Here is a 13,761-nt window from a genome sequence, read left to right as displayed (position 1 = left end):
CCCCCTCAAGCAGGACGGGTGAGCGATGGCTGCGTGCCAAGCCAGCGTCCTTCTTGTCACTGCTCCTCCTGCACACGTGCTGTGGGGAGACAGCAGTTGGTTTAGGGCTGTCTCTTTCACTTGCATCAAGCAGAGCAGAGCCAGCAGCCAGATGCTGTCACCCTGGCCAGCACTGCTCCCAGCAGAGCCCCACGTTCCTGTCCCCAGGGGTGCCCCTCCACAGACAGTGCCGGCATCCCCAGCTCCCACCACCCTCGGAGCTGCCACCTCCCAAAACTCCAGTGTTCTGCAAGGCGCTGTCAATCCCATCTGGAAAAAGTGGCATCTTAATTAAATCAGTGTCTAGACCCTGAAATAGGACCAGGCTGATTGAGGGCGGCTCCTGCGAGCTGGGGTTCTCCTCGTCTCTGACGTACTGAGGCAGAAGTGTTGTGCAGCCACGAGATCCTTATGAAGCCTCCAGAGCTGGAGGAGCCCCCGGAGAGCAGGGCTGCCCTGCCAGCCATCCCTCTGCTGTGTCACACCAGGTCCTGAGCTCATTTATCCTGAGAAGTTCCAACCTGTTTGGCGTCTCCCAAATGGAAAGGGTTTCACTTCATTGTTCTCACCTACATATTTTCACTTAAGAAAAGGCTTTTGCTTCCTGCAGGTACAAAAGTGTGACTCATTAAGTCATTCCTCTGATGGGAAAAAGCTTGTGTCTAAAATGTAAATTTGGTTCTTATAAAAAAGCATCGAGCCAAATGACTGCTTGTGGCTGATCTTTCCAATTCTGAATTGGAATCGGAATTTCTGAATTCTAATCTAGTATGGAACAATCTGTAATGACTGGTCAATCAGGTGAGTTCCCTTGCCAAGTTTCAGGGATACAATGTGCCTCCCGTCCCTTCTGCTTTGGCCTTTCAGGCCATAACAGACTTATAAAAATGATGGAGGGCAACTTTTCACACAGACAGACAGTGGGATGGGACAGGGGGAATGGTTTTCAACTAAAGGGAAGACTTAGATTAGATCTTAGGGGAAATTTCTTCCCTATGAGGGTGGTGAGACCCTAGCACAGGCTGCCCAGAGAAGCTGTGGCTGCCTCATCCTGGAAGAATCCAAGGCCGAGTTGGACAGGGCTTGGAACAACCTGATCTAGTGGAAGGCATCCCCCATGGCAGGGGGATGGAACTGGAGGGTTTTTAAGGTCCCTCCCAACCCAGACCATCCCATGACAGTGGGGTTCTCTCTCCCCCCGGCCCAGCTGTGCGCAGAGCGGGCGCCCCCGGCGCAACAGCCACCAACGCAAGCTGGACCAGCAGGAGGAGAGCTGCCAGAACCTGACTGACTTCGCCCCCGCCCGCGTGCCCAGCGCCCTCGACATCTTCACCGCCTACAACGAGACGCTGCAGTGCTCCCACGAGTGCGTGCGGACCCCCGTGCCCGTCTACGCCGAGGACACCTTGCACTCGCCCGGGGATTATAAAACCACCTTCAATGGAAACAGGTGAGCTGGGCGCCGTGGTTTCCCGGTGTGGGGGCAGAGCCATCCCGCTGGGGTGATGGGGCTCTGGTGCTCAGAGGGTTATCCCTGACATATTTTCTGAAAAATCCCTCTGGCAGGATTTTTTTTCTCCTGAGAAGCTGAGAGGCCTCAAAAACGAAATGTAAACAATAATTATCTGATTGCTTAGAATGTGGTTTGGAGGTTGCTTATCAACAGGTGCATCTTTGATTGGTCTCATGTAGATTGTTTTTACTTAATGACCAATCACAGGTCCAGCTGTGTTGATACTCTGGTCAGTCACAAGATTTTATTATCATTCTTGTCTAGCCTTCTATCTGTATCCTTTCTCTATTTCTTTTAGTATAGCATTTTTATTATAATATACATCACAAAATAATGAACCAGCCTTCTGAAACATGGAGTCAAGATTCTCATCTCTTCCCTTGTCGAGGTTGCCTGCAAATTCCACAAGGGGTGATGTTCCAGGGAGCATTTGGCAGAGCCTCCTACCTCTTGGGTGCTCACTCACTCATAGTTCAGTGTGGGACTGGCCCCCTGACCCCAGTTCTGGCGGTGAGGCTTGGTGGGTGCCTCAGCAGCCCCTGGCCCTGCAGGGCTGGGCGAGCTCACCGCCACACACAGTGTTCATTTCCCAGCTGCTGCTGCTGCTCCTGCCAGCACATAAAATGCCACTGGATCCGTTTTTCCAGCGCCCGTGCTGTCTCCTCAGTGGCATCGGCAAAGCTGCCGGGCTGCAAACAAGCAGGTGATTAATGGAGGAGCAGGCAGCGAGAGCCAAATGAACCGTTTGGCTGCTGCGAAACAACGGCACAGCGCTAACAAGGAGCATCATTTCCAGCCAAGGGATGTGGCCCTGCTCTGCCAGCCCCTTGCCTGCCCGAGGTGGGGATCAGGAGCAGTGGGGTTGGGAGTGATGTTTCCCACACCACAGGCTGTCTCCAGAGTGCTTTCACTGCGTGCTGGTGTGGTTTCACCATATGGTAAATGTGTGTCCCCATCAAAGGTAGAGGGGAAGCCAGGCAGAGAGTTTTGAGGGAGAAAATGAGCAGCTGATGCTCCAGACAGCCTTGAGGAACCACAACATGTGTGGCAGCCACAGCCCAGATCTGCCTGCCCCAAGGACAGGCCTGGAGTCAACAATTTAATGCCTTTCAGCCAACATTGATGCCTTTTCAATCAGCATCTCTTGCGTGTGTGCAGGGTTCTGCTCATTCCTGCTGCATTTTCCAGGGTTTCTTCACATCTTAGGAGGTGGAGAACTGGCAGGGATTGTCACACCATTTTGTTGGGTGTCCACAAGCCTTGGTTTGATATGAACTCCAGCCAGGTGACAGAGAGTGCCTGTGTTCTGGCTAGCAGAGATCATGGCTTTTTCACCATCCAGGGATGCCCTCTGGGACCCTCTGTCCCAGAGCACTTCCAGGCAGCCTAGTGAGCCCAGGCCCACTCAAAGCATCGCTGCAGAGAGATGTAGAACAGCTGACTGTGCAGCAGGCCGCCTGGCTTGCACCGGGAGTGTTACGTACCAGCGTGTACAAGCCCCTCTTTCTGCTCACTGCAGACCCTCTTCTTCTGACCGGCATCTTATTCCCGTGGCCTTTGTGTCTGAGAAATGGTTTGAAATCTCCTGCTGACTGGCCGAAGCCTGTTTGACTTCTGGGGGCAGGGCAGACGCCAGCGGGCTGTTTCCTGGTACGTACCGCGCTCCCTGCACCCATCCCACATCCATCCTGTGCCCCTGCTACGCCCATCGTACCCTGCCTGGTGCCATCCTCCCTCCTGCACTTCCTTCAGTGTGACTGGACTCATTCCATGCTGTGGATGGGGCATTGGGAGCCAAACGAGGCTCCCTTTTCCAGGGAGGTTCATTGCAGACAGGCCAACACTAACAGGGAGGGACTGGGATGGACAAGGGCTCAAAAGCAAAGGGTGCCTAGGGCAACCTTGAAGTTCAGCCTGATCCCATGGTTCCAGCCCACCTCTGAAACCTCAGCAAGCCACAGTAATTTCCGTGCTGGGAAATGGCCTGATCTGTAATTAACCTCTGGTGGCATGATGGACAGCCTGCCTCGTCGGAGCATGCACGCTCCACCACTATCTGAAAGCTCATTTGGTGATGTTTGCTGTCATGAACACTTCCATGCTCACTGCAAGGGTGCTGGGGTCCTCCTCCTCCTCCTCCTCTTCCTCCTCCTTCTCCTTCTCCTCCTTCTCCTGCTGCTCTGCAAGGCCAACCCTTCGAGCACAGTCCCCAGCAGCCGGTCACCCCTGGGGTGTTGCTGTGGCTGAAGGAGTGCAGTGATGTTCTGGTTGCGACAGTACAATCTTTGGGGATTCCCTTCTCTTTCCTTGAGTTGGCCTAAGCCGTTTTCACCTCCTTGTGTCACTTTTGAAGGTGGCACAGCTGATAGCAGTGGCAGGAAAAGTCTGTGTGTGCCAGCTCGCCCTGGGCAGCGGTGCCCGCTTGAGGCACGTGCGCAGGTGAATTAATAGCTCTGTCCCAAGTCCCTGCTGTAATGAATCATATATTCAGTGTAAATGAAATTTCCAGCCTTCCCTGGCTGCTGCTCACTTGGAATAGCCTGTTTAACATTATGCACAGCTATTGAACACAGAAATATAATTAGATTAGAATGGAAGGGAATAAAAAGTTAATGATCTTGGCCGTGCTGGGGCTGTGGTGTCTAGACAGGGCAGGTGAGGTGTGTGCCAGCACAGTGGGGCACAGAGAGCAGGGATTCACCTGGCATGGCCCCACTGCCCTCCCCAGAGCCTCTCCTGGTTGCAGCAGCTGCACTGGTGAAGGTGAGAGGCTCTCACTCCCCATCCACTGATATGCTCATGTTTTTCTCTCTGACTCTGTTGTTGTGGCCATTGTCTCAGGAAGCAGAGGGCAAAGGAACCCAGGCAGAAGCTGGTGCCAGGAGTGAGGGCAGCAGGAGAATGAGCATGGAGGATCTGCAGGGAACACCAGCCTCAGTAATAACCCACTGGGCCTTTTCCACCCTCAGTTTTATAGTTTGGGAAGTCTTTCCATTGGCATAAAGTGAATTAAATAACATATAAAGCAAGCCAGCTACACTCAATGCCATCTACAGCTCTCTATGCCTCGGGTAGAGGGAAGGAAGGAACAGCTTGAAGCACTGTAGGAATCCTGTGTGGATCCCACTGCTCCTGCCCCAGGTCCTGTGAAACCCCAGGCCAAAGACTGTGCCCTGGTCACCTCCATAGATTTCTTTAAGTAGCCTGAAGCCATTCCATTACGCCTTATTAAATCCTTGAAATTCTCATTGATCCGTTTTCATGGAATCCATAAAACGCACATTGACGCACTCTGGAAAAATCTATTGGGCTCGTACCTGCAGCATTAGCTCTGTAATGGCACTTCAATTACAGATGCAATTCTGGAAGCTGCTGTTTGGTTTCATTAAGGATAACAAAATGAGATTGATCCCAAACCTGTTCTGCCTGTTCTCTGCAAGTTTACTCTGCACAGGTGTGTTTGCACCAGCGTGTTTCTGGGACACACTTGCATAAGTGGTGTGTGTCCCAGCTGAAACGAGGTGCTGTTGGGAAATCCCTCAGGTGAAATGAGCATTCCAAGCTTTCATGTGTCACTGTGTAAGGTGCAGATGGCATGGAGATGAGCTCCCTGCTAGGCTGTCCCTACCAGGCTGTCCCTGCCACCGCGGTTGCCTTGTGCTGTCACCAGCTGCCAAGTGCCAGAGGAGCAGTGGGATGGAGGGAAGCAGGGGAGTGGAGGCATGGAGGATGCCTCTCCAGCTCTCATTTCTAGGGGAGAGGCTGGTGGAAAAGGAGATGCAGCTGCTTGGGCTGCACCGTTTCCGGGGGAATGAGTATTTCCTGGCTGGCATCCACAGCTGCAGCAAGGTCACCTGAAGGGGACAGTTGCTGTTGACCCACTGCACCACAGCAGAGAAGGATAATCTGGAGCATGTGCAGCTTTCTGGCTGGAGGGGCTACATGCAGCTTTCTCCTCACAGCCCCTTTCTCCTGGTGTTTTGCACATTTTAATTGACAGCACTTCACAGCTCTGAGCTGTCTTGTGTGCACATTAGTGCTCCTGATGGTGTGGGGCCAGAGCTGGAGGCACAAGGCAGGTGTCATGTCCCAGGACAGGGGTGGCAGGACAGAGGTGCTGCAGATGTTTTGTTGAGATGACTACTGGGAGGCAAGTTGGAATTTAATGTGAACTTTACATCTGACAGTCTGTGAGCCTGGTGTGAGGACTGACCACGGTGCTGCCCAGCTGTCACCCTGGCCTTGGGTGATGCCGACAGCATCATCAGGCTGGGGTGAGCAGTTGAGGCAGCAGATATAAGGGACAGCACTGCAGAGCATCTCTAGCCTAGAGAGCTGCAGGCAGTGCCACATTTGTGTCAGAAAACCTGGTAAAACTCATCCAGGTACACAGGGAGCAGATGTTGAAGCTATTTCCTGGGGTCAGATTCCTCCTGTGCCAGCAGGAGCCACAGGGAGGGTTCCTGTGCTGCAGGCATGGTCCCTGTCAGGGCACCATCCCTCCCCACAGCAGGCAGGGCTGCCCGTGGCAAGCAGCTGGTGGAGCTTTCCAGCAGATTGCCTGTGCTGGCTTCTGGGCCCCACTGGAGCACCAGCTCCTTGGTAGATGTCACACCTCGGTGGATGTCACACCTCAGCAGCAGCTGCCAGCAGCTGCTCCTGCGTGCTGAGAAGTCAGTCTGTCTGCAGGAGCCTGGTGTGGCAGTGCAGCCTCAGTGCAGCCCTGGGCTGGACAGGTGAGGAGTGGAGCAGTCAGTGGGAGCTCTCAGGAGTTACCTGAAGGGAGGGATGAAAAGGAAAGCTTCTCTTGCCTGGTGCCAGTGGCGCTGGAGGAGCACCCAGACAGAGGCAGGAGCAGCACTGCTCTGCAGACCAGCACAGGACACGTGCCAAAAGCTTGAGTGGCTTTGTCCAGGCACCACAGCACAGGATGGCTGGTTTGGCTTGATTTCATCCTGGCTTTGGGGCTTTCTAAAATGAAGTTTGAGATTCCGCATTATTCTTGTCCTTAATCCCGCTCTCTTTGACTGAAAAACCCCATGGAATGAGATTATACAAAAATCTGTAAGGTTGATCAAGCGCTGACCTACTTTGCACAAAGAGGCTATTTGGGATACAACACCGATTGTACACCCTGCTGTTGTGCATTCACCAGTGCCCACCAGGAGCCACGGGATGCTGGGCACCTCTGGCAGGGAGGGGACACTTTGGGGCCAGCAGCTGTGCTGGTTTGGTGACACCAGCCTGACCCTGCCCTGGCACAGAGCAGCGAGAGCTGACAGCAGTGTGTGGTAAAGCCACGCTGGAACACGGCAGCAGCTGCTGCTGGCCCCGTTCTGCCTAACAACAGCAAATGGTTTGTGTTAACATTAACAGATAATGAGTCATCATAAAAGATCCCAGCTTGTCTTTGGAGGAGTAGCAGCAGCCCCAGCACAGCCCCAGCACAGGAGATTAAGGACTCTGGAAAATCTGTCTCGCTAATTAAGACTTCAGGGTTGTTCTTGGAGATGGTGTATTGGGCATCTTGCTTAAAAATAGTGGTTTTTTTAGAGAAAGAATCTTGGAACAAAAAGCACAGCACATTCTGGATGCTGATCCCAGCCAGGCAGAGGGCACAGATTAGGGATGTGTGGGTTAGGAATGTGTATCCTGAGCGTGGCTGTACAGGGTGTAGGTACCTGCTGGCAGCTGTCTTTGGCACACCCAGCTGTGCTACAGCTCATTAAATGTCACAGACATGTAGAGCAAGTGGCCACACGCCAGTGATGGGGAGTGACTGTCTTCACGTTGAGGGTCCAAAATTGCATAGGAAGACATCTTCCAGTAGATGGTAAATAAATAGCTTAAGGACTTTGATAGGATCTCTGGTTTGGTGCTTAACCAATTCCCTATTGATTCTTTAGATTTAACTTTAGAAAATCTTGTTAGTGCTTGTCATCATCTGCTCGTCTGCCAGAGCACTTGCTGCTCGAGGCCCGAGTGTGAGAAGCTGCAGAATGCAGGGATGATCTGGAGTAAATCCCACCCTGGAAAAGGCCCTGAGGAGAGAGAAGTAGTGGTCCCAATCCCCAGCACAGACCAGAAGCTGCAGAGGAGGAGGAGGAGGGGGTCACTGATACCCTGCTCCCCCAGAAATCCCACAGCTCCACAGCCAAGGGGGAAGGAGGAGGAAACCTCTAGGCTGTAAGAGATCATCCAAGCAGAGATGCAAGTCTTGGTGCAAATTCCCTGTCGTGACTTAATCTTTCTTTTTCTTCTCGTCCTCAACAGGATTCCATTGGTGAACCTGTAAAAAATATAAAAAAATAATGGGTTACCTGTACCTACCATTTCTGTTTACCAGTAGGAGACTCAAAGAGCAGCGTTCTATGGGCCAAATATATTTTTATAAAAATGAACACGCCTATAGGTAACTGCGTTGTCAAGGAGCACGTTTTTGGGAGGAGAGAAAGGAAAGTGTGCGAGTAAAGAATCCCGTGGAGGAGGAGGAGGAGGAAGAGGAGGAGGAGGAGGAGGAGGAACCAGCAAAGGGATGGAAAGGGAAGGATAAGCGCCTGGAGCCCGGCCATGGACGGTGACTCTGAACCTGTGCCAATAATTACCATTATGTGCCATGAACCGATGCAAAGACTTTGCAAAGAGCTGAGACAATAACGCCTGGAAATGTTGTGGAGGACAAGTGGGGCATCTCTTCTGGTGGAGTCATCCATTCCAGTCCATACATACGGTATATGTAGAGAGAAAATATATATATATATATATATACACACACAAACACTTTTTGTACTGTAGCAATTTTTGAAGATCTTAAATACTCATTTTTAAAGAAGATGTCATGGGCTAAAAGTCTCATTTCTTTAACACACATCATGCAAACTGGGTGATCTGATGTTTTCTACTTTGGCAGCTTGCCTGTCAACCTATATGTGTATATATAGGTAGACATATATACATATATATACGTGTGTGTGTGTATGTATAGACATATATATGTATGTATACATATATATATATATAATTTTGGTTCTTTTTGGAAATGCTTTTCCAGCGACGTGACCGTGGTGGGAGACAGCTGGGGCTGTGCTGCCGGCGGGAAGCAGAGGAAAAGCTTCCCAAAACCATCCAGAGCACGGCTCAAGGCGGTGCTGAAGGTATTTCCAGGCTTCTCTATCCCGATAAATCATCAAGATCGATGGGAAGAAGCTGGAAAGCCTGAGCCTGCCCCATGTCCACAGTGCTGTGATTTCTGCCGTGCTAGGCATGACACCTCGGGGCTGGACGGGGCAGATTTTAGGGGTGGACTTCCAAGAGGTGGGTCTCTCTTGGCACAGAAGAAAAAGATTTTAGGAATGGGGTGTGTGAAGGTTTTTGGAAAATGCCTTCTGAATTGGCCACAGCACCAAAGTTTACTCAGCCCTGTGTGAGAAACCAGAGGAAGGAGCTCGTGTCCTCCTCCCCCAGCCTGGGGCTGTGGGATTGAGAGAGCCTCTCCTTTGTTCTCCCAGTCTTGGCTGGCTCTGCTGCAGCAGGAGAAGACACAGCCGGCTGTCCACAATCCTGGAGATCTCTTAATTGTGTTTAAAGGGAATTTTTGCCGGGGAAGCACGATTCTGCAGGCTCCAGTTTGGTGTGTTGCTCTAGAAACACGTCCACGCCCGTCCAGCTCCTGCTGGGGTGGGTGGTGTTCGTGGGTGCTGACCCTAAACCCTCTGTCCAAGTCTTTCCATGGAGTCAGGTGCTGCCATGCCGTGCTGCACATCAGACACTGGGATGGGTCTCACTTGGGTCCCTTCAATGTTAAAAGGGTGGAAACAATAGCAGAGATCAGACCAAAGTCCTCCAGTTCTTTTTGTAAACTGCCCTTGGTAAATACTAGTGGTTTTTTAGAATTATCCAGATCCACGTTTCTACTCCCCCACTGATTACTCAGCTCCTTTTCTTTATGATAATGAACGTGCAGTTTAAAAACAAACAAACAAAAAAGTAGAACCCTGTGGTGTTGCGCATAGCCACGCGTGCGGTCTCTTGTTCCCGTGTCCTTTTCTGTCCTTTTCCCATGGAATTGCACAGTCTGGATTATTTGTCCTGAATTTTTGGACGCTGCCTCAGACAGAAGTCTTCCTTGCCAGCCCTGACAATTACCTGCGGACTTGAGCCAACCATCCCCTGGGCAGAGCTGTGTCTCCTGGGTGGCTCATGTCCTGCTCTCCAGAGCATCGGATGCCTCCAGGGAGAAGAGGAGACAGTGTCTTGCTAGAGCAGTGGCCCCCAAAGCTTCAGCTATCCCTGGGGAACGTGGGGAGTGTCTGTCCTAGGGAACTGTGGAGTCTGAGCAACTACTCCAGGGTCATCTCAGTGTCCTGGGGCTTTTTCTGTGATGCTGGTGTCAGTGGTGCAGCCCTTGCCCACAGGCTCTCCTCCCTTTGTGACTTCATGGGAATCCATCCACGCCAGCTTTGAGCCATGTTCCTTGTGCTTCTCCCCTAATCTTCCTATTTATTTCATTCCCACAGGTATTCCAGTGTAATCGCGGTAGCAGTATGACAAGAAATATATCTCAGCTCCTTCATTGCAGGGCATCCGAAGCAGCATTCTGTGTTTCTGCATGGATGGAACCTGCTGCCCGCAGGGAAGTTGTCAGGCAGAGCTGGGAGATGCCAGGGCAGCACTGGTGCAAGCAGTGATGGTGATGGCAGTGGTGATGGAGAGGCACCTGGCTCACAGGAAATTCCCTGTGGAGCTGGGGAAGAGGAAGGGAAAACGTGTGTGTGTGTGTGTGTGTGTGTGTGTGTGTGTGTGTGTGAGAGAGAGACAGAGAGAAGGAAGGTGAATCACTGCAACCCTGAGCATGGGCACAGGTTTCAGAGGGCAGGACTTGCGTGAGCTTCCCCCCCCCCCCAGTCTGCAGCAGGACATGTCCTGGTCTCCCCGGAGCTGAGCAGTGAACCAGGGAACAAAAGTAGATGCACAATCTTCCCTTATTTATAAGGACCAACAGCACTTGCACTTTATCAGAGGAAGCCTCCCCCCATCCATGCTGGGCCACTGCAGTGGAGGGAGAGGAGGAGGAGGAAGGACTGGGATGGAGCTGCTGATGCAGTGATGGACGAGGCAGGATCCAGGCATCCCAAGGTCTTGCACAGTGAAGAGAAATGAACTGTGTTGATCTCATTCCTTCCTATTGATGAAAGCCAAAAAACAAGAAAGAAATGAGAATAGAAAGTCACATTTCCATGGCATAGTCTATTGAGGAGATCTTCCCACCGTGGAAAAGCAGGGAAGCATGGTGTTCTCAGACACGCTCCTGTGGGAGCTTTGTCATGTTTTGGGCACATCGTCTCACCCCTAGGTCCTGGAAGCTTGAAAAAAGAAAAGTTTTGCTCCTTGCTTTGTTGTAAGCCCTCAGCCCGCTGCTGCTTGTTTGTTTTCAGTTCATTTTCCAGATTCCTTAGCCCCGGAACAGTCCCTGAGAAACACACCATGGCAGCCAAGAGGCTGCCACATTCCCCAGACATGTCATGGGGTGTCTGTGTGTCACTTGTGGCTCTTAGAGGAGAGAGTGGCGTGGCACAAGCCACCCATGGCAAGGAGAGGTTGGCTCTCCTTGGGCTCTGCAGCAAGCCCAGGCTTCCCAGGACTGTCTGGGACTCTCCTCCCTCCACATCCCTTGCAAACCCTGAGCAGGAGCCACAGATGCACCACTCCCACTGGGCCAGGGGTCGGTGCCACTGCTGCCACTGGCACCGGTGGGCTTTATCCTGCACCAAACTGAGCAGGTTTGGGGCTCCAGGTCTGAGCTCCCACATCATGGCACCAACAGGTAGGGCAGGCAGGGTTTGCTCCTCAATCCCCTGACCTTTGGAAGCCCCGAGGGCGGCTTCACCCCACAGCACCCCGGGCAGAGCCGGTCCTGGGCAGCCGCCTGTCTCTCCAGATCCGATCGTTTACCTTCACTCTGTCTTCCCAGCTGGAGAAAGGGCGGCCGGTGGTGGTGGCAGGAGCCGTGCTCCAGAGAACACCAGTGCTCCATGGGACACCATGGGGTCAAGGGCACCGAGCCTGCCAGGAGGTCACCGTAGCGATGGCGGAGCTGGCGCGGGGACGGATTTCAGGTTACCTCTTCTCCACTGGCAGCTTGTTTGCGAAGGAAGGTAGTTCAGCTGAAACGGTAGTTAAATAGTAGATATTCTACACATAATATATATTTTGTAAAAAAAAAAATTAAAAAAAAAATAAAATAGAACAAAAATATATCTATCCTATCTCAGCCCAGGATTTCAGGATGAATGTGGTTGGAATTTTCGTTCAACCAGATATTAAATCTGTACGCGATTTTTTCAAAACCAGCAAGAAATCCCTTGCCATTTCCAAGTCTGTGGGTTTGGTCTCCTGAGCTCATCTAACGCTTCTCACACATTTTTAAGAATTACTCTCAGCATTTGTAGGTACATTTTTAATAGTGTCACGAGTGAAGATAATATTTACTTTGAAAAAAGTATATGTTGCACAAAAATGTACACTAAGGGCACAGATTTCTGACCCAGATTCTTCTATTTTAGGTTCCAAGGGGTTTATTTTTTGTTTGATAGGACATGTACAGTGAAGTTTACACTTTATTTTTATTTTGCCAAAACCCGTTTTCTAACATGAGACAGTTTTACTTTGTAACCGGTTTTACATCACTGAGTACTTCTTTCTTTTCCTGGGAAAATCCTGCACCAGGAGGCACCCGATGGAAGCGCCGTCACCTTTTGGCATGGTGGCTGCCCCACCCGCCACGGCGCGAGCTGGGGCAGTGCCAAAAGGACCTTTTTTCTTCCTGAGCGGTTTTTAATTTGTCTCTGTCCGTGGAAGCCGTGTATTTGGAAGCACTGTAAATGCCACCCTGTCCCCTCGCCCTCTGTATATTTAGTACTCTGATGTTGCTATTAAAACTGATATGAGAACCGCGCAGCCGCTGGTGACTGGGTTCCTCTGCGCGCGGTGCCTGGGGAGGGGACGGGGTTGGTTTGGTCTCCAGGGGGATCCATGCCTCAGCAAGGAGTCTTTCTGGTGAAATCCCCCTGTTCCCAGCTGTGCTCACCTCGGGTGAGCAGCAGGGAAATGGCCCTGCCTTGATCCTGAGAAGAGGGTCTTGTGCATCCCCTTGGACTCGCCGCCACAGCAGTGCCACCACCACACCCTATGGCACAGGCGGGAGGGTGCCAGGTCCCCAGGCTCACCCAGTGTCCCCCAGGGCTTTGAAGAGACCCTGTGTGCCTTGGGACAGCTGCTTGGAAGAGGGAAGCCATTGAACAGGACTGTTGGGGAGTTAATTAAGCATCACTAAAGATGCCTTAAACAAACAGCTCTGCTCTGAAATCACTTCACCCAGCTACATCTTTTACCCAAGGAGGAGTCCTGGCTGTGAGCAGGTAAGTGGTGGCTCTGGTTTGCACATTGGGTGTGGAGCAGGTGATGATGGGTCACACTCAGGCTGGCCCTGCTCTGCTGCTCAACAGATGGACAGACAGATGGACAGACAGATGTGGGGACTAGGCAGCACAAGGAGGGCTCTTGCCAGGCAGCAGGGACAGCTCCCATAGCCCCCCTTGCTCCCACAGCATCCCCCTTCCCCAGGGCACCGTGGGACAGCATAGCTGTCATCCTCACAATGCCATCTGACCTGGAAAGGGGGAAAAGCTTTCATTGGTGTCCCTGTTGGCTTTGAAGAGGGATGATCTGGGATGACAGAGAGACCAGCACAGCCACCTGCCACTTGCATTCCCAGGCTGTGGCAGCAGCCTTCCTGCAGTGCCAGCACCCTCCACAACTCTCCGTGCCAGACCAGAGAGGATGCCCAGCCCCAGCCCAGCCAATCTCCAAAAGCTCCATTCTGCAGGAAAATATATAGAAAAATGGGGAGGGACAAAGTGAGCTGCTCTTCATTTTAAGGCCAAATTGCCAGCTTAAATCACCGAGACAATGTGTACAAGCGAACAGGATGCGAATGGCCTCAGAGCTGCATATATCAACCAGAGAACTCTGTTCATTTCCAGATGCAAGTGGGATTTCAGGGCATGAAATACAGTGTTAGGTTCTCATTCCTTTCCCTGCTATTTATCACAGCCGGAAACGTACTCACCAGCCTGAGCTGTTCCAAGTGACGCTGCTGGGAGCGTGGAGGAGAAATATTGTGCTGAGCTGTGGGAGAGGGATTGGGGTGG

General features: G+C 51.8%; 1 protein-coding gene across 1 annotated transcript in view; it reads left to right on the top strand.

Moving 5' to 3' along the window:
- Positions 1-12,508, top strand: part of AJAP1 (adherens junctions associated protein 1) — a 38,747-nt gene extending 26,239 nt beyond the window's left edge. The window contains exons 4-6 of the mRNA XM_066563933.1: positions 1,247-1,489; positions 3,072-3,202; positions 7,826-12,508. Coding sequence (XP_066420030.1) covers positions 1,247-1,489; positions 3,072-3,144 — 316 coding nt within the window. The 3' untranslated portion in view covers positions 3,145-3,202; positions 7,826-12,508. The remainder of the gene's footprint in view (positions 1-1,246; positions 1,490-3,071; positions 3,203-7,825) is intronic.
- The last annotated feature ends 1,253 nt before the right edge of the window (positions 12,509-13,761 follow it).

Source organism: Molothrus aeneus, chromosome 21, assembly GCF_037042795.1.
Source record: "Molothrus aeneus isolate 106 chromosome 21, BPBGC_Maene_1.0, whole genome shotgun sequence".
NCBI lineage: Eukaryota > Metazoa > Chordata > Aves > Passeriformes > Icteridae > Molothrus > Molothrus aeneus.
Note: the sequence above shows the minus strand (reverse complement) of the source record. Positions and strands in the feature narration are given on the sequence as shown.